The sequence below is a fragment of the Manis pentadactyla genome, chromosome 3 (genome assembly GCF_030020395.1).
Source record: "Manis pentadactyla isolate mManPen7 chromosome 3, mManPen7.hap1, whole genome shotgun sequence".
In the NCBI taxonomy this organism is placed as follows: domain Eukaryota; kingdom Metazoa; phylum Chordata; class Mammalia; order Pholidota; family Manidae; genus Manis; species Manis pentadactyla.
The window spans coordinates 213667849-213687946 of NC_080021.1; the positions used below are offsets into that span (position 1 = coordinate 213667849).

At 53.2% G+C, this 20098-nt stretch overlaps 2 protein-coding genes across 17 annotated transcripts in view; one reads left to right on the forward strand and one right to left on the reverse strand.

Moving 5' to 3' along the window:
• The window catches only part of RALGPS1 (Ral GEF with PH domain and SH3 binding motif 1), a 286396-nt gene that overhangs the window by 149146 nt on the left and 117152 nt on the right, over nt 1–20098 (forward strand). The gene's annotated exons all lie outside the window — the stretch shown is intronic.
• Nucleotides 9658–20098, reverse strand: part of ANGPTL2 (angiopoietin like 2) — a 34461-nt gene continuing 24020 nt past the window's right edge. Inside the window, exons 3-5 of the mRNA XM_036913909.2 lie at nt 15707–15900; nt 13841–14111; nt 9658–11499 (exon numbers count right to left, since the gene is read on the reverse strand). Coding sequence (XP_036769804.1) covers nt 11300–11499; nt 13841–14111; nt 15707–15900 — 665 coding nt within the window. The 3' untranslated portion in view covers nt 9658–11299. The remainder of the gene's footprint in view (nt 11500–13840; nt 14112–15706; nt 15901–20098) is intronic.

Here is a 20098-nt window from a genome sequence, read left to right on the forward strand (position 1 = left end):
ATGACCAGCATTTAAAATGAGGGAGCACTGTGAGGGGAGGGGCAAAGGAGCAGCCCAGTCCGGGGGACCAGGGAGGGTTTTCTGGAGGGAAGCCCTAAAGGATGAATAAGCTGGGCGAAGAGGTGGGAGGTGAGCATGCCAGACAGACAGCAGCTTGTGCAAGAGCCCGAAGCAGCGAAAAACATGTTTGTTGGAAAAACTGGCTGGAAAGTGGAGAACGAGGGGGAGGGTGTCGTGGAAGCAGCTCGAGTGCCAGGGAAGGGTGAGATGGTCAGGAGCCTGGACACTGGCAGTGGGGAGGCTCAGCCTCCCACTCCCCAAGAGCAGAAGGAACCATGGGGAGCTTTAAGCACAGGCATGACCAGATGGGATTTGCATGTAATACCCATCACCTTGCCTACAGCGTGTGAGTGGCTTTGAGGTCAGGCTAGAAGAGGGAAGACCAGGAGAGGACCCTGCAGAAGCCTGCAGTGTGGCATGGTATTTCAGAAATTGCCAGAGGGCAAAGGGAAACCCTTTAAAAATGGTTCATTTTAGAGCAAAGTTTTGGGAACATGGAAACAGTTGTCAATGAGCAGGTCTCTTACACCTGGTGGAGACACACGACATGTCGCTGTACTTTGGCTTTGAGAATCGGTGTGCACATTTGAGCTATGGGCCCCTTAAAGCCAAAATGCAAGGGGTAGCACAGAGGCCGTCTTGATCTCCCTCCAGGAGGCGGGAGGGGTCGAGCTGGTGGCCACCAGCAGCCCTTCTGCTGCCCAGGACCCACTCCAATGGCGCTCAAGTCACGGCGGCCACAGTGTTATCCAGCTGTTCCAAGTTCACCAGCATTAAAGGCAAGCCTGTCCTTTAATGCCCATCGGAAAACATTCCATTCCACATGCAGGAAATCCAGCCTTTATTTTTCAGTTCCCCACCCCATGTGTTTCCAAGAATCCCCAAGGAATACTCATTTGTTCCACAGCTCCAGCCCGGTTGCATGGTGCTACAGCCGCTGCCTGGCCCCAAACCTCTGATCCCACCTTCCAGTCTTCTCCTGCCTTTCCTAACCCATCTCTCCAGCGGGACCTGTGTGGGGCCAAGCTCCTCTGTCCTTAGCTTGAATAAGGGAATGTCAGTGCCACAGAGAAAACCTGCAGCCTGCATTCTGGAACGCCTGCTCCGGGAGCCTGCGGGCCACACCCTTCTTCCTCTTTGCCCCATGGCCCCATGCTGCAGGGGCTGGCCTGTGGCCCTCCCTCCCCTAGTCCAGGAGAGCCTTTGATCAAGTTTCCCCTTCTCCAAATTCAGACATCACCCTCTCTGGGACCAGCAAGCAGAGAAAAACTGCCCTCTGACCCATCTTAAACGTCTTCTCGATCAACAAGAGTGATTGCAAAGACACAGTCCCACCCAAATGAAGGAAGCCTTTTCCGTTATTTTGTAGAGTGGTCAGCTGCTTAGTCTCTTAAAGCTCTTCCTCCAGAAGAGAATTTTGCTTTTACTTTTGCACTGTCAGGATTTGTTTCCTTAAAATTCACATTTCTCTGGGACGTCACAGTCTTGCTCAATTTTCACAAAAGCTGGTAGATGTTATTAAAATCCCCATTTTGTGAATGAAAAACCCCCAGGTTGACTTATGACTTACCCAGAGTCATATGCCAGGCAGATACCAAATTTAACTCAAGACCTCACGTTCTGGCGGGCGCTCCACCCAGCCTTGACTTAGGCGTCCATCCTCCATGTGGTGTTTCTGTCTCCATGGAGAAAGACAGCAGGGGAGGGAGAAAACAGGTGGGGAGAGGGTTGCTTCCTGCATGTTTTGCTGCCTGGAGCTGGGCACCTTGTCACTTTTGTCCCTTCTGGGGCATAGGAAAGACTTGTAGCTGCCTTTTCTCTGGATCAAGAAGTTTTGTCTGACCCCCCAAAAGGAGGTAGGAGCTTAAGCCCATTTTGTGCAAGAGAAAATATGTTTTCACGGCAGGAATCCGCACTCGTCAGGATGACAGTGCCTCCTTGACCTTCTGGCTTTGGACTTCTAATTAAAAGCTAACAACAGTAAGTTTATTCACTTACCACGTGACAGGCACTGTGCTGCGCAACTTCACATGCATGATCTCATTTAATCCTCCCAACACTCCTTCCTGTGAGGGAGGCACTATTTTAAACTTATCTCACAGCTGCAGAAGCTAAACAAGACTCACACGAAAGGCTTCACCACTTACTCCTGCCACTTACTAGTAGTGAGGCCAGTGCTTGAGCCCAGGTCTGACCCCAGTGCCCAGCCACGCCTCCGTTTGCCATGTGCTCCCTCTGGGGGCACCAGGAGAGTGGGCTGAGAAGAGGACTGTCTCTGGGACCCACCCTGTGTAGAACGGGGGCTTGAGATGGGAGAATGAGACCCCCTCCAGGTCAGCTGACCCTAAAGGAGAAATAGGCTGGGGGTGGAGGAAGGCCCAGTGAGGTTCTCCCTCTTCAGGACTGACCTGGGCCAGTGGGGTGTCGCCTTGCGCTGTCTTGGGGAGGGGGAGTTATGATAATGGCCCTGAGAATCTGAAGATCCGGAGTGGTAGGAACCTGTAAGATGGCCCCCCGTGGTCCCTGCCCCTGGTATTTGTGTCCTCATGTGATCACTTCCTCTTTGGCATGAGCAGAACATACTGACTTGTTTCCAACAAACAGAATATGACAGAAATAATGGGAAATCATTTCTGAGATTCGATTATAAGAAGGCCGCCTTCTACATCAGGTGCTCGCTCTCTCCTACTCTCTTCGGAACACACAGCCTCGGGGGTGGACTGTGGGGGGCAGGCCTAGGGGGAGATCCATGCGGTGAGGGACGGAGGCTAGTCCGTAACCATGGGGGTGAGTTTGGCGGCAGATTCCACCTCAGTTCAGCCGTCAGGTGACACTCAGCCCCAGCCATGAGCTGGATGGCATTCCTTGAGACACCGTGAGCAACAGGCACCCAGCTAAGATACAGTGAAATTCCTAACCCACAAAAACTGAGGTAATAGGGGTTCACTGCTGTAAGCTGCTGAGTTTGGGGTAATTTGTCACACAGCAATGTATAACTGGCATAGCCTTTATCACCACCCCACATTTATTACTTTGTTTCCCCATCTGTAATGGGACAAAATCAGCTGTAAAACTCTACACGCAAAAAGATTGTACTGTTGAGTTCTAGGGCAGCAGAAAGTGCCGGGTCCTTCTTAGAAGCTAATTTTGAGGGAAGGAAATCCTATGGGACAGAGCGGGTGGCTGCCACTTTGAGAGGTGATGAATTCTTGCAGTTCTGTAAGGAAGAAAGTTCCCTGAGAAGGGCCTAGAAAGTCACCCTCAGGAAGGCTGCAGCTCCCCGAGACGGTGTAGGTGGGCTTGAGAGTGCGCCGTGTCCAGACGCTCAGAGTGCAGGGGCGGCCGCTCCGGGGAGACGAGAAGACATCCGTTCCATGTGGCCACCCACAAAGGCTGTGCTCAGGAGTGCATTTAGCATCCAATCCTTCTTTAAAAAACTTAACTAAATTACAAAAGTTGCAACCCTGTTTATTGTAAAACTCATTCACATACAAAGAAGTTTGTGAAGTAAAATGTGAACATCCTCTTCTTCCTCTCCTGCGCCCCAGAGGCAACCACTGTTAACAGTTGATGTTTATCTTGCCAGATAATTTAATCTACATATATGAATACCTGTGCATGTGGGGGTGTGTGTGAATAATATTGTGCTTTTTAACCAAAGAGAGTACATTTTGTACATATCGTTTTGCACCATACATTTTGTTCCATTTAAACTGTCCTAGATGTTCAGTGGCAGCAAATACAGAACTCCTTCATTCTTACCAGTGGCTCCATGGCACCCAGGGACCCACGCCCGGGGGTGCGCTGACGTGTTTAGCCATGCCCCAACTCATAAACATTTGGGCTGTTTCTACTTTCACCCATTGACAGCACAGTGCAGAACCTCTTTATACGTGTATCTTTACTCACCTGTCAGAGTATTTCTAAACATTGAGCGCTGGAGGCGGAATTGTGGGGACAAAGTCCATGTGCGGCTTTGTCTCTGCAGCTGCTGCGGACGCCCTGAAGAGGCTGGTGATGCCATCAGCACGCAGGAGCGTGCCTCTGTCTCCACCACTCTCACCAACACTAGATGTTACCGACCATTTAAAATTTATGATAAAAACAGGTGAACAATGGCATCTTGTTTCAGTACACATTCCTTTACCCACCAATTCTTTGGGCTCTTGGCAGAGGAGCTGCTTTCCTATCAAACACATGCTCCCCGGGCTCTTCGGGTTCTGGGCCTCCCACCCCAGCAGGTGGAAAGCAGCTGCGCCTCCAGGCCTCCCACCCAACAGCTCAGCCACCCTCTGCTTCTGCCTCTGCATCCTGAACATCTGTGCTGAACCCCTCTTCCTGCGTCCCCAGCACAGCCCTATGATACCCTGATCAGGGAGGAAAGGCCGCCTGCCTGCCGTTTCCTGTGGAGAGGAGGCTGACAGAAAGCCGTGCCCGGGCACGTTTGCCTGGGGCTAGGTCAGCATTCTGGGCTCCAAGGAGGCTTTGTGCTTCTCATTCTTTCTCCTCTTCGAGATGACTGGAGTGTTGGCCTCTGTAAACACGTGGCTCCAGAAGGGAATTCTAATTCCATTCCCTCTACTTTAGCTACTCTTCTAGGCTCTGGGCACTTCCTGCTCTGCTCAGGGTCAGGGCAAATGTGGCTTGTCCACTCTTGTCCAAGGAACTCTCCTCTTCTACCATGAGACGTCCCTCAGCTTCAGGAGGGTGCATGTGCTGAAGAAAAGGGGGCGGGAGCACCCTCTGACTAGCCCATGGGGCAGGATTCATCATGACCGTCCATGAGCAGGTGGCGCACAGCCAGGGGGCTGCCCGCCTGGGAGGGGCTGCCTGTGCAAGGGCTTCGGGAAGGCTGCACAGATGGAAGGGATTATCTGTGTCTGGGGTCCCATGTGTGGGCTGAGCTGGCCCAGGGTAACCCCCGGTCAGGAGAGACTGGGATACCTGAAGTCGTGGTGATGGTTGGTACCAAGTCATTTTGTCCACAAGTGGCAGAATCCCAGACTAGGGCTGGCTCAGGTCTGATCTGAGAGAGACCAAGTGAGAAGGCACGGAGATGGGAGATGAGCCATCTCAGCAGGGGCCCAGTTACAGACAACAAGGACCAGGGCTTGGGCCAGGTAGAAGTGGTGCACAAGGTGACAGCCAGAGCAGCACAAGTGGGACAGTATGAGTGCCAACGGGCAGGGCTGAGCTCTGCAACCTACAGGTTATAGGACACAGGACACATGGCTTGCTTTTCCCACAAGAAGGGAGAAAGGCAGGGCCTGGCTGCTTCAGTCCTGAGAAGCTATTACCTAGTCCCCTACTATCGCCTATCATTCTGTGCCCACTGCTCTGAGATAAATTGTGCAAAAAGCTCTGGATGGGCAGGCCGGCCAGCTTTGTCACGTACCCGCTGCGGTGGGCAGGAGGCCCTGTGCCACTGTGTTTCCAGCTGTACCGGGAGCGATGATGTAAGAGAAGAGCCTTTGCTATTTCATTTCACCCCTGGGGACAGCGATCCGGTGCTGCCGTGGCAGGAGCACGGGGCCCGGGGCCCGGCTTCGTGAGCCTCAATTCCCGTTGTGTCAACGAGAGGGCAGTTACAGGACCCACCTCACAGAACCGTTGTGAGGCTTAGAGAGACGTGCCTGGCGCCTGGCCCGTGGAGAGCACCCCACGGATGGTAGGTGCGTGAGTGTCCCCAGAGCAAAGCCCTGCTGGGAAGACCCCAGCAGCGGGGACCTTGTTGCCTCCTGTAGCCACAGAGCCTATTGAGAAACTCAGTGTACCCAGGAAGGGCAGGAGGAGCCCCATCTGGGCACAGCCAGGTATGCCAGTGATCCCTCTGGGCTGGGAGGGTTGGGTGTGCTTTTGGGGTAGGGCAGGGGTCAGCAGGGGCCAGCTGGGGAACGGGGCATGATCTACCGAGTAATGGGATGAAATCCAACTTGCTGGCAAAATACGGTCCCCGGAGGGGAAGGGGACCAACAACAGCTAGAGTATATACAGTCTGGACACCTTTTGAATGTAGACCCAGCCCCTGACTCCCGGGAGGTTGCCCGGCGCCGCTGCCACCGTGCTGAACTCCAGGGCAGTCCTCCTCCTGCCCAGCTCTGCTCTGAGGCCCGAGCTGATAGACTGAGGCAGACGCCCCACCCAGCGGGCCAGTCCGAACCCCTGGTGCCGAGTTAGTGCGTCGGAATAGGGAGGTGCTCGCAGTCTTTGCTGCACTCCTACCGGGAGGACACGTGAACTCAGGAACTCCGTGCTGGGGAAAGCAGATGGAAGCGCAGTGAGAGACAGAAAGACAGCCTGCGAGCAGGGCGAAGGGAAAGGAGTGAAGAGCTGCTGCCTTGGCTCTTGAAGCCCTTCCAGACGGTGTCTGACTCCTGGCCCTGGCGAGGCCCAGCTGCGTCCCTGCTCATGGCCTCCGGGAGATTCCTCGTGTCCTTATGTAACCAGCTCCAGCTTATTACAGGAGCTGGACTCGATCAGGTGTAAGAAAAAACCAACTTTGCTTTTTCCCCAGCATCCTTTCCAGCCTCTCTGCGACCGGTTCTTTTCCTAATCGACGTTGAAAACTTAGCAGGCCCCTTCGTCTCTCTTCTGTCAGGCATGGGGAAGCCCAGCCCAGTCTAACCATTCCACTCCTAAATCCTGACCAGACTGGAGCCTGCTGGGAGGGCACACGCAGTGTCCACACAGATCCCGCGGCCCTCCTGCCGCCCCACCGGCCCACTGAGTGTACGACCCTTGGGGCTGGAACGGGAGAGGGAGGGGGAAAGGGGGTCCCTGTCATGTGGCAGTCGGAATGCAGAGCTCACGCCCGAGCCCAGGCTGCTCTTTCCCCTCCGCTGCCGCTGCGTCCCAATGTCCCTGCCTGGCACCCCTGACTCGGCTGCCCCGCTGGGGCACTGCTCCTCCTGCACCTGACCACTTAGGGCTCGGTCCTTGGCCCCCGGGCCTCCTGCAGCACCCCAACCCTGCCATCCAGGCTGCCCTCTGCTTCCTAGGAAGCCTCCCTGCCTGCGCCGTGGGCGCGCCCTTTGCTCTGGCGCAGTCCTGTTTCTCCCTGCTCTGCTCCGGGCCTGCAGACCCGAGGCATGAGTCACATAGTGGTGCTCACTCTCGCCCTTGCAGCGAGCTGTCAGAATGTCCCTCGTGGTCCCTCTCACTTAGCTTAGGGTGAAGGGTGCACCCACCCTCCTTGTGGTGGTGGGGAACATAGCACAGGGACAACTCACCCTCCCCACCCCAGGGTATTTTTTCTACACTCCTCTGCCAGGCTGGTTTGGGGTCACCCCCCTTCACAGGGATGGCCTCACACTTGCTCTAGAATGTGAGACACTTGGCAGCTATTATCTTGTTCTTAGGCTTTGGAATCTCAAAAAACCAAGGCAGAAAGGGTGCATGTTTAACATTTTGTTAAAATGTCCCCTTTTTTGTTTAATCCAGTGGTCTGGCTTTCTCTAGCATAAGCAAGAGTCTTTACAAGACTGTGTAACAAACATGAGCTGGTCTTGGGAGGAAGGGAGAACCCCTTGAGCTCCCAAAGAGCATCTGTGGATTATGAGCATCTGAGGACGACTTACCATTATTTTCAGTAGTTTGAAGGTTTCTCTTTCAGTCTTGCTCAAATTGGCAAGATTTGGGGCAGGGGGTCCTATACAGTGTCACTTCCTTAGAGACCATCACCGTCTTCCTGCCATGTCTGCCCATGAGCCCAGCAGGTGGGCTCCCCCCAGTGACCAAGGCTTCAGCTCAGGCTGGGATGTGGGGGTTTGGCTAGGGCAGTTTCGAGTCCCCCCACCCCCACCACCATTTTAGTCCAAGGAGAGCGGGTTCCACATCTCTGTTGGGCTTATTCCTTCCACTCCTTACCTACAGCCAGGGTGTGGTGTGTCCAAGACTCGGGTTTGGGTATTGGGGCAGGGGTTGGGAGAAATAGTGCCATGGCCTGCTTTTGTTTGGATCCCAGCTATTGTGGAAAAAGAGTTTTTTCACCTTGTCCAACATGGCTTTCTAGAGTGCTCTGTTTTGGTGTTTCAACCCAGGATCCATAACTGGTAAGGTTGGACCTGTTTTCCTCTCCCTGTTGACCCTTAAGTCCACACACTCCACTGCAGGTATGCAGGGAGGCGTGGCTGTGGTCTGGGCCAAGGTTGAGATATTCTCACCAAGGAGCATCTGACAGCTGATGGCTTCAACAGCTGATTAGGGATCTGGGGGAGTTGAGAACTCTTATTTAGCATCTGAATCCCAGCACTTCCTGCATTAACTGTGGCTCGGGCATTTTTATCAGCCATCTGCCTGTGAGCCTCAGTTTTCCCTCTCCTAGAAAGTGGAAACCATCTGTCCTCACAGGGTTGCTGTGAGGGCTACATAAGAAAATGTAAGTTCGGTGCTGAGCACACAGTAGGCGTCAGGAAGCATCAGTCTCCCCTCAACTGCAATTGCCTGTAAAAGCTCTCTGATGGCAATACTGCTTGGTCATTAAGAAGAGGGACTGCTTGACCCAGAGGCATAAGGGCATTTAAAATTTTGATACATACATTGCCAAACTGCTCTTCAAATATATGGAATCAATTTATACTTCCACCCATAGTACATAGAGTCCATATTTCTCCATTCTCTTGTTAATGTGGAGCTTGACGTTTCTTCATCTTTAACAGTGTGGTAGCACCATGTGATGTGCTTGATTTAATGCTCCTCTCTGGTTATTAATGAAGTTGGCACCTTGTTTACTGGCCATTTGTGAGTCTCTAATGTGTCTGTATACTTTACCAAGCTACAGTGTTTGTATCTTCTTTCTTTGAGAGAGTTCATGGTAGAGCATGAGTATTAATCCTGTATTTTACCCTTGGTTTCACCTGAAGAGGCTCTGATATAGGAGGTCCCAGGAAAGCATTTGATATTTGCCTTCAATCACAGTCATGTTCTGTTTTGTTTTGTTTTTCAGAGGACAGGAAATTTGGGATTTTATTTAGTCATATCCCTTAGTCTTTCCTTTCATGGCTTTGGGGTTTCCTGTCATGCCTAGAGATACCCTCCCAACCTGCAGATTTATTTGCCAGGCAGGCAGTCCTGGCAGCAGTGCGGAAGTTGGACTGGAATGAGGGGGACAGAGGCTCAGCGCTGCTGGTGGGGAGCCTGCTGCAGGAGCCGAGTGGAGAGGAGATGCTAAGGCAGAGAAGAGGGCTTGCTTTTCTTCTCTGGGAGAAGATGGTGGAGGAATGGTTGACTTTGGCCAGGGGGAGGGCAGTCCTTGGTTTTGAACCGACCGAACAAGTGGACGCCGTTCGGTGACATGGTACCAGATCTGGGGAAGGTGTTTCCGGTGTTGCCTGCACCGCCTGGGAGGTGCTCCGGGAGGCGCAGCGGGGATGCTCAGGATGTGGTTGGAAGCAAGGAGGCAGAGCCCCAGAGAACTGTCCTGGCCTGAGGTTCTGTCCTGGGCCTCCTGAGGGCTCAGGTGGAAACCAAACACAGGGAGAGTGTGACTTCAGTGATTCTGGGGTGTGTCCCCGGTGCTGAGTCTCTTCCTGGTGTCACCTGAGGAGGCCCTGATACAGGAGGTCCCAGGAAGGCATTTTAAAACAATGATGCACAGTGTAGATGCATCCACCCAGCACTGACGGCTTTTATTGCAGATTTGTGTCATTACAAGGATAATCTGGGAATATATTAAAAAAAACCCTCCCTTTTATATACATAAAACATGCTACATGGTACACTTTGTGAGAATGCTGAGGTAATAGGCACACACCCAGACATGGACAGTACCCAACGTGCCAACATCTCGCACGCCCCGACGCACGTGCCCACCGGGGAGGATCTCACCTCCCCCACGCATCTCTTGCGCCCTTCGTGGCAATAGTCCTGGTCATACTGAGTCTGACCCTTCGTGGCCAGCAGGACTCAGAAGGCCACCACATGGCGACGCACCAACCGAGAGGTCCCGCGGCTCCTGGTTATTCAGTGACTGATGAGGAGCAGCCAGTTCTCGTTCATGCGGCACTTTTTCTCTGGGGACGTGTAGTTTGGGGACGAGATGTGGACTCTAGTCGGCCTGAGAGCATGGGACCTTTGGTCTGTAGCCATATGGGGGCCCCAACGATTGGGTGATGACTTCTCTTCAATTGAGTATCTTCTGGGCAAAGAAGGTTATTATTTCTGTGAAGGTTAAAATGACATGTAGGCTAACGTGTGAATGGAAAATACAAAACTGCAAATACATTATCTATGTGGCCAGTAGTTTGCTTTTGGGCCTGGCCTGCCCTTTCCTGACCAGAAACCTGGAGCCCAGACTGTTTCCTATTCAGAGGCTGAGGACTCTTGCCTGGAAAGAAGAGATGGAGCAACAGAAGAGATAAAGAGCAGGTCAGCAGGGAGCAGAGAGGAGCAGAAAAGGTGCCCGGAGCCACGAGTGGGCAGGGGCTGGCACACTGACGACATGTAACGAGTGGTGGTGAGTGAATGAAGAAGTGGGTGGTTGGATGGATGGATGATGGATGGACGGAGAGGAGTCCTGAGAATGGGGAGAAGTGTGGAAATGGAGAGGGAGGGGGATTTTGAAATTTGATTAGGTGCCCAAAGGGGTTCTTAGTGAGGAAGGGAACCCCTCTGTGGGAGAATAGCATTGTAGACATTCCTAGAAGAATCCACGCACACGGATGCCAGGAATTATTCTTTGAACTGGAGCTACACAGTCTGTGATCTGCTCCTAGACTCAAGTAACACAATATGAACAACATATTTTCATATTTCATTTTTCTCCTAAGAGCAAAACTGTTGATAACAACTTCAACATCTGAGAACTGAATATATGTGTATTTAGGTATATAAGGCAAACCCATACATGTATCCAGATACACTGCATATGTTATATATCTAAATGCATATATGTGGTATACACATAAATGCACAAGGTCGCCTGTACATATGTGTATTATGAAGATATTTTGCAGTTGTGTTTATCTTGTAGGGCTTTAATTTATTTAAAGAAAGACTGATCTGCATTCCTGTCCTGTCTGGAAACATGAGGGGCTGTCTGGTGTGAAGAAAAGTAGTAGGGACAGAGAATACTGTGTTGATTCGGTTCCATCATCTGCCACAATGACTTGGGGAGACAGAACCCAGCGTCCCCAGCCTCCTGGCCCCAAGGTGAGCTGGTGATGAGATGCTCTTGTGCTGGACCAGCATGGCCAGGGCAGGCTCCTGGTGACGGCCACAAGAGGTCAGGAGGGGAGCTGGCTTAGTGGAAGGTGTTGGGGTTGGGCCGGATCATCATCACCACTTTCTTGAGAGAGTAGGAGCCGCCGCGGAACTCAGCCCAGTAGACTCCATCCTGGTAGCGGCTTCGGTAGTGGCCCCCGCGGTACCAGACCCCATTGAGGTTGGAGTGGGCGCAGGCATTGTACCACCAGCCTCCCTTCTGGTAGTGGGCACAGTTTCCTGCCGGAAAGAAGGGAGTGAGAAGGTCTCGGGGAAGCGATGTTACTACCCAAACCCACTGTTTGCTTGGGGACCTCAGCAGACCCTTTCTGGGGCACTTGGAGCAAGAACGCTTGAGAGGAGGACTGGGCTTGGGCTGCTGTTGAGGCTCGGCTTCCTCACTAAGGAGCTGTGTGGTTTGGCGCAGATGACTTAACCTCACTGAGCTAGCCTCCAAATGCTCGAATTCTTGGGAAGTGAGGCTGAACCTGATGCCTCTGCACAGGACTGCCTGCTGTGGGAACTGAGTGGGGGCCCAGGCTTGGTGCAGAGGAGGCTAGGAGGGCCCCCCACTGCAGGTTTAAGAGAAATGGATATGACCTGAGGTGGACGGGGTAGAGGCAGTAGGGTTCTTGGGAATTTTGTTTAGAGTTGAGCTGTCGGATGCAGTCTTTACAGAATGACAGAGGAAGTGGTTAGGGTGAAATGCCTCTCTGTTCCTCCCCACCCGGTATTCCAGCCAAATGTTTTTGTTATGATTTTTATAAAAGACAGATATTTTCATAGAACTTTTGGCGCTATCATATCATGCTGGATTTTGCTGCCAAGGACAAGCAGTTCAAACAAGAGTAAAAGTGTGGGCAAGGTACTAGCGGGCGCGCAGGGCGGAGGAGAAAGAGAAGCCAGTGGCTGCTTGCCCCACTCTTAGTTAAAAGAGGGGGTCCCCAGTCTCCTGAGCAGGCCTAGGACAGTGAGCACGTTCAGGGAAGGGCTGCCCGGTCAAGTCTGTGTTTTGGGACGTTCTGTGGAGCCAGCCGCCTTGATCCAGTCAGGGCCTTGGGGTGAGGTGAGGAGGAAGCATGCCCGCTGGGGCAGAAAGCTGTGGGGACAGTCGGGCGAGGCTCCCCGGGTTCTCCAGGGGGTTCCTCGGACTCCTCGGGGCCACCGGGACCGAGTGGCGGTGTTGGACTTGGAGAGCAGAGCGGGTTTTGGCATCCCACAGCCGGCCTCCCATTTGCCAATGGAGGCCGCTTCTAAGGTTGCCCTGCACACCTCCAGGGACAAAGCACTCACTTCCATGCTGTCCACCGGCTGCTGCAGGACAGGCCTGATGGCAGGGTCATAGAACAGTTCTTGCCCTGTTCCGCGTGATGGCCTTCAAGAAATGCTGTACCACACCCTGTCCCCAGAGACTGACCAGCTCTGAGGGTCCTCTTTCCGCCCTGCTCCTGAAGGCCTCAGGAGACACACTGCCTCTCCAGGGGCCGCTTCAGTGCTAGTGCATGGGTAAGGGTGTCTGCATGTCCCCCGTGTCGGGAGAACAGTCGGCAGGAGTTTGGCTGCCATGGCAACCTGGAGTGGTGACCTCCTTCCTCCATCTGGGGGCAGCGGGGCTTGCCTGAAGTGCAGGTGATTCCTGGGACAGTGCTCAAGGGGAGGGGGTGTCCTTCAGGCCAGGACTGAATGGAGAGCTGGGGCAGCCTTGGCCTGGAGGTGGGGTTGGCCCCTCAGGGAGGAGCGAGGCCTTGAGGACTTGGCTACCAGCTAGGGCCCAGAGGCCCTCACGTCAGGAAACCGGGTGTGGGGCCTTGAGAGGTGGTACCCTTGGGCATTTTGATATCTGGACTCAGAGCTGGACTGTATCTTAAAATTTGTAGTTTTCTTTTTCTCCTGTGTTTCTCATTTAGCAAACACTTCTTAGCAACGATATGGATTCGAGACATGTGATCTTGGACAAATCACTTCATCTCTCCTACCTGGTTTCCTTTTAATAGCTCCCTTACAGCACTGTATTAACAGTACGTGCTAATTACAGTAACCACAAAGAGAGCCCACTTGAATTGAACCCTGTTTGCCAAGTCCCAGACAAAGCACTTCAAGTACATTCTCTGTGACCTTCTCACCACCCTGCAAGGCAGGTATTGTCCTTATTTCCAGAAGTGCAATGAGGCCCAGAGGAGTTGAGTAGCATGCCCAAGCACACACTGGTAGGAGGTGGGCCAGCACTGGTAACCAGGTGTGTGGCCCAGAGCCCATGAGGATGTGCGGCCCTGACAGCTTCAGTTTCCTTCTCAGAGAGATGTAAGCACACAGCCCAGCACAACACCTGGCTTGGCCCAGACTGACCCTTGAATGTGTAATTTGTACCCCTCTTTACCTTAACCTTTTTTAAATGTCACTCTGACCCAGCTTTGCCAAGGGGATCTGTAGGCTGTAGGCCAGGGAATGGACCTTGATGGGGCAGGAGCAGGGCCAGGCTGCTGGCCCCTGGGATCTTCCCCTTCCCAGGCCCTGGAGTCAGAGATTCTGGCTTTGGTTGACCTTTCCCTGCCTTGCACCTGGTTTTGACCACGGGTCCTACCTGTGTAGACATCATGGTCTCTGTCCAGGGTGGTGAACTGCTTGCCGTTGTGCCAGGTGAAGGAGTCGCCAGCGTTGCCATGGTAGCGCCCCAGCCGCAGTTTATAATACTCGCTCTCGGGTTCCAGGCGGAAGCTGGCATATTCTGCAAAGACCTTGCGGCCAGACCAGTCCTCCATGGTCACCAGCAGCTTGTAGTTGCCTTGGTTCGTCAGCCAGTGAATGTTCTCCAGACCCAGCCAGTACTCGCCATCGATGTTCCCGAACCCTTGCTGGGGGAAACATGGGAGAGCGTCAGTGAGGGAGAGGCAGGGCCCCCAGCCGGCAGGCCCAGCTGTGGGATGCTCAGCCCCGGACAGAAGGGCCTGGAAACGGGCAGAGCATAAGGCAGGGCTGGGTTCAAATGCCCAGTCCCCAGCTTGGCTGCGACTTGATGAGTCTCTCTGCCTGCCTGAGCCTCAGTCGCGCATCAGTGATCAGGACCCCTGGGAGAGTGCCTGCTGTGTGCTGGGCACTGGGTGAACACGGTGATGCCAGGTTACTTTCCCCAGAGTTCCCTTTGGGCACATGGGCTACGGTACATTGAGAGCCTAGCATGCAGCAGGCAGACAACAGGAGTCCCTTGCACAGATCCTTTACCTCCCCTGGGCGTCAGTTTCCTTCCCCGCGGGCGGGCTGAGTGTCAGGGTTCTGTGGAAACTCTGACATACCAGGCGTGTAGGAGCTGCGACAAATGTATGCCACGCCCACCCAGCTCTCTTCGGGGTCTAAATCCCAGTGGTTTTGTAATGTTTATACATGTAGTTTTGGGTGTCATCAGTCAAGTGATAGTCATTTGTGGTCTTCAAAATTGACGGATTCTATAATGATAATAATAGCTAGTATTTAGCGAGCACCTGTGGTGTGCCAGTGCTGTTATCAGAACTTTACAGGGGTCATTTTATTAATCCTTGTGCCAACTCTGCGACCTAGGTGCTATTATGTCCTCCCTAGAATGGGTGGACTGAGGCCCAGGGTCACAGAGCGCCTCAGGGCGAGCTCGGAATTGAACCAAGAACCTAGGCCTCCCCACCGTGCTCTACTGCCTCTGAGAGAGAACATGGAGAGGAGGAGGGGGTCAGGGGTACGTCTGTGGGGACTTCCGCAGCAGGAGGTAGAGAAGAAGGAGAAGAAAGCAGAGACCCAGGCAGGAAGGCAAGCAGGACAGGAAGGGGCCACAGCAGAGCCCCGTGCAGGCGTCCCGGCCCAGGTAGTGCAGGCTTTGGAATCAGGCCTAGGCTCCAGGCTCTGCTCGGCCGCCTCCTGCTGCGCAAGCTGTTTCTTCTTTTCATCTGTAACCTGGTCCCACTTCTTTGTTTAGAGGAGGGAGGCGAATGTGCAGCCGAGCCCAAGCAGCCTGTCTTACCACAAGGCTGAGCATTCCGCTACCTGGGAATTGGGAGCCCAGGGGAGGAGCCGCCCGGAGGAGCGCTGGGACTAGCACCCTAGTATTCCCGCAGTTCCCTGCGGCAGGCCCTGGGGCTTGCCCCTTCTGGGCTGTGGAAACAGGTCTTCCCCAGGGAAGCCCAGCTGCTAGTAAGATGCTCCTCCGCCTGGGCTGGGCTGAGAGGCCGCCCGTCCCGTGCATGGGATTCTGCGTCTGGGCTCCTAACTGGTGTCCTGCAGTGGTTGCCAGTGGCAGGCAGGGAAGGACCCACTCGCCCTCACCATCCCTGGTAGGTGTGCAAAATTGGCCCTGTTGGTGTCCTTCTCACCTCTGGTGTTTGCTGTCTGGGGCCACACAGGCCCTGACAGGTCACACACGCCTGTCCTGTGCGTGGCTATTTACTGTCTGGGGTGGGCCGCATAGCAGGCCCTGTAGTCTCACCTTGTATGTCTCCCAGTTCCTGAAGAAGTTGACAGAGCCATCCAGCCGCCTCTGGATGACTGTCCAGCCCCCAGGGTCATGTCTCTGGTCACACCACACCTGCATGAGGCGGTTGGTGTTCTCTGGCTTCACCAGGTAGATGGAGCTGGTGTCGTGGCCATCCTCCAGGGCCTGCAGGCAGTCTCTCCATGGGCCTGAGGACACAGGTGTGCACATGTCACAGACCTCCCTGTCACCTGGCCACGGAGTCACATTCTCCCCTCCCCTCATCCCCATCTGCACCCCAAGTGGGCACAACCTCCAGTCTGCAGTGTGAGGAGACCCATTTTGGTTTTGCAAGTTTGAGAAAAAATGTGATATAAAAACCAAAGCCCAGAGCTGGGGGGTCAGGATGCCTGGATGCGAGGCCACTTTCCCCCTGCCTCCCTCATGGTGTGATTTGGGCGAGCCTTCTCCCAAGTCGTCAGGTTCCCTAGTTTGTAGAAGGGAGATGGTATTTGCTTCATTCAAGTTGTGAGGATTGCTGAGATCATTTGTGTGGAGTTCCTGGAGTGATTTTTCTTTGAAGTTGGTTGTATTGGCAGAAAGAGATGTATGCTTGCTAGACTACAGCAGTGATGATCCACACTGTGTGGCCCCGAGGGCTTTGCCCCCTCAGTGAGATGGCTTCACTGCTCTTCCGGAGGCCTGCGGCGGAGGTCGGCCGGGGCCACCTCGGTTCTCACCCCACCTCTGCCTTTTCAGTGACAGTGCTTGGTGGCGGTTGCTGCAGTTTTGGGTAAATGAACTTCCATGGCCTCACAGGGACCCTAGGAGTGCCCAGAATTTGGCCAGGGATTTCAGGATACTTCTGCTATTCAGACATTAGTCTCCAAACATCTTTTGCGGTAACTCAGTTTGTATATTTTCCAAAGGAAGCTCACTGAGGGCCACGTGCCCAGAGCTCACTCATTCTGAGGTGGTTGTCCTCTCAGCGGGTCCAGGAACTTACAGGACAGTGTCTGGGACACATCTCAGTCCATGGCTCACTTCTGAAACTGAGACCAGCTGGGTTCTGTGATTATCTGTGACTCCACTGCGCGTGGGCAGCCCCGTCCGAAGGAACGGGTGTTGCTGAGACAGGAGCTCCCGAGGCTTTTACTGCAGCTGGTGGCCACCCCCTCCCCCAGCGGAGCCGGCTGCAGTCACCGAGATCCAAAGAAACTGGGCTCTTCCTCATTGATCTGAGGAGCGTCAGAAGTTTGTCAAGACCTACCGTTGAAGTACTTATTTTAAAACAAATAAAACTGCCACCCATTGTTTCAGCTTCTCTCCAAAGTAGTCCTTAAACCAAGGATGGTTAAGACCAAAAGTGCTGAGAAAATTCCATCTTGTTCTTTCTATGAATATGTATGTTTATTCAATAGCTATTTATTGAGTGCCAGCCCTGGCAGGTGCCATGCGGGGCAGCGGAAGCCTAGGGTACAGTCGGGGCTGCTCTGATGACCAGCATGGGGGGAGCTGACCTCACCAGCCTTCTCCCAACTGGAATTTCCTGTGGAATCCTGTCCTTCCCCTTCTGTGTGGGGGGATGGCGGGGGTGAGCAGGCATCGGTGGCAGGTGTACTCAGCTTTTCCTGTGTACAGCAAACTTCTCAAATCCTTTCCTGGTCGCAGTTGGGCGTGATTAGTCCACACGTGATGGTTAAACAGGAGAAGTTTGGGATTGTGGTCTTTAACATCTCAGGTGGGCTTTTCCTGAGCCCTTGCAGCTGTGTTTGAGCATCTTTCCTGGAAGCTGATGCGGGGGCAGAAGCTGTCTTGCTGCCCTCTGTCCCCAGTGCCAATATAGCACTGAGAAGGAAGGTTGTCTGGGCGCTTATTGCTGATGGTTAACCTGAGGGCTCCTCAGCCTCCAAGGGCGGAGGGACGGGGCAGGACCCCGAGCACTGGCCTGGTAGCAGATGTGGCCCGTGCAGCTGCTTCCTTTGGCTGTGCGTCTTCCGTCCTGGGGACGGGGAGGCCAAACCTCCAGAAAGAGCATTCATGTAGAAGAAAAAGGTTTGGGTTGTGTTCGGCCCACAGCCTGAGGGACCAAGGCAGAGAATGGGAGGCTGTCCCCAACAGCTGGAGCAGAGCAGCGGCAGGCGCGGGAGGCCTCGAGCTCTTTCCCAAGTCAGAAGCCAGAGGCACGGGAGAGGTGGAGAGGCAGTTTGACGCGAATGCTGGGAATGGAGGAGCCAGCATTACCCTGCAGAATCACACCCCTGGGGGGCTTGCCCTGGAGTGCTCAGGGGGAAGCACTGGTGAGAAGAGGCCCCAGAGACCCCTGGGAGTGGCAAGGTCTGCCTCAGGGCTCCCAGCCTGCCTGCTTCTGTGGGTGCCGTTAATGGCTGCAGTTTACCTTTGACGTTTCTGCAGAGGGCTTTTTGAAAAGGCAAGTGTTTTAAAATGTTTTGGGGTCCACAATCCCTATAAGAATTTGGGGAAAGCTCTAGACCCTCTATTCACGAAAATGCAGACTCACACAATCTTACTTACAACTTCAGAAGATAAATGGACCTCCAAACCCCAGGTTTAGCTCCAAGACAGGTCCTGGCTGGAGTAGCAGTGATGACAGGATACTCCTGCCGGTCAGCGTGTCCTGAGCACATGGGCCCCATCCGTGTATTTACACACCCAGTCCTCCCGGCACACCTATGCAGTCAGTGGTGGTCTCCGCATTTTATAGATGAGGAACTTGGAGCAGGGGATGTTAGGTGACACCCCTGAAGTCACATGGCTGGCAAGGGTTAGAGCCTGTATCTGAACTCAGGTGGTCCAGAGCCCACACTCTAAAGCTCTCTTTCTTTTCTCCAACCAGAGTGAAACTCCAGGGTAGGGGGACCCAGGCTGGCTTATCTCTGTGTCCCTAGGACTATTTTTAATCTTTGCCAGTCAACCAGATTAAAAAAATAAAAAGTTAACACTTCTTTGTCAAGGTGCTACACCTTTTAAAAGTCTTTATTGACTAGTTTTTCTTCCATGCTTACTTCTTGGTGTCTTTTGCCCATTTTTCAACTACTTTAGTATCTTTCATAATGTAGACAGTTTCCTTTCTTCTTTTTAAGGCAAATCTGGCAATGCTTTCCTTCAAGGCCTTTAGGTATGCCATGCTTTCTAGAATCAGAATGGATATGAAACAGTGTAAAGTGTTTAGTATTTTCTGCTGTTACAGAAAAGATTTCCATGTCCCCTGCACCCTGCCCTGTGCATGATACTCAGGACCCCGTTAGCATCCATCAGTAATGTTTCCAAACAGTTTTCCCTGAGAAATCCTTGTAGAGCTCAAGCAAATCTGCATTCAAACACAGTCCCTTTTCTTACATTAAAGGCACCAGTGGCGAAGGTCAGAAAAATTAAATGATGGATAAAAATTAGAAAAATACGTAGCATTGAAAAATTGGCAGCAGTAAAACGATCAAGAGCAGAAAATAGTTGCAGTAAGATTATCATGTAACTCCATTAAAGTAGCTGATTCAAACCATCCTACTCTGATGAGAAATCTGTGTCTGTATATATGCAGTTGTCCTGGCGCCAGGGGAGGTGTCTGGCTTTGGCTGAGGAACCTATGGAAGAAGTGCGTAGGTCTGGCAACACAGCCCCACACTTGGAGTCAGGAGCCCTCAGCTCAGATCTTGGTGGCCTCATGTCCTCACACAGTGACTTTGGGAAGTCCCATGAGCCTCAGTTTCTACTTTTGTAAACAGGGGGAAAGAAGCATTTCTTCCCCGGGGCCTGGGTAGCAAGTCAGGCTGTTCTGAGGGTCTGACAAACACAGGAACACGCAGCATGAGGCCAACAAGAGCAGGTGCCAGTGAGGGTTGGTTTCCTTTCTTTTGATAGATGGAAGCTGATCATTTCTCAGCTGTCTGCACTTAGACATGTCCACATGCAAACAAGATACCGTACTGGCTTTTCAATTTGCAAGACAAAATGTAAGACTATTTACTGATCAATGTTTCCCATAAAGGCAAATCTTAGAAGTTGGAACTTCAGTGGAAAGGGCCACAAAGATATATTGAAATGGAGGATGGAAATCTTTTTGTCAACGGAACTGCGTTTCCAGGGGGCAGTGGGCAGAGCCCGCCCTCTGGAACAGCGCAGAGTGCCCAGGCCATGTTTCCCTTGGCCCCCCCTCTGAAAGGGCGGCTCTGCCCGGAGCACAGGCCAACACTAACTCGGCGGCACCGAGCCTCTGAGCGGAGGGAGCGCCCCGACCTCATCTCTGTAAAGGCCATATTCACACTCGGCAGAGCTGCAGCCGGAGCGTTCCGCGTGAAGGGAAGTGTGGCCGCCGCGGCCTAGCTGAGTCTGTGTGGTTCCTCAGAGAAGCAGCACAGCGTGTAGGGGGCACACGGGACTGGAGGCAGG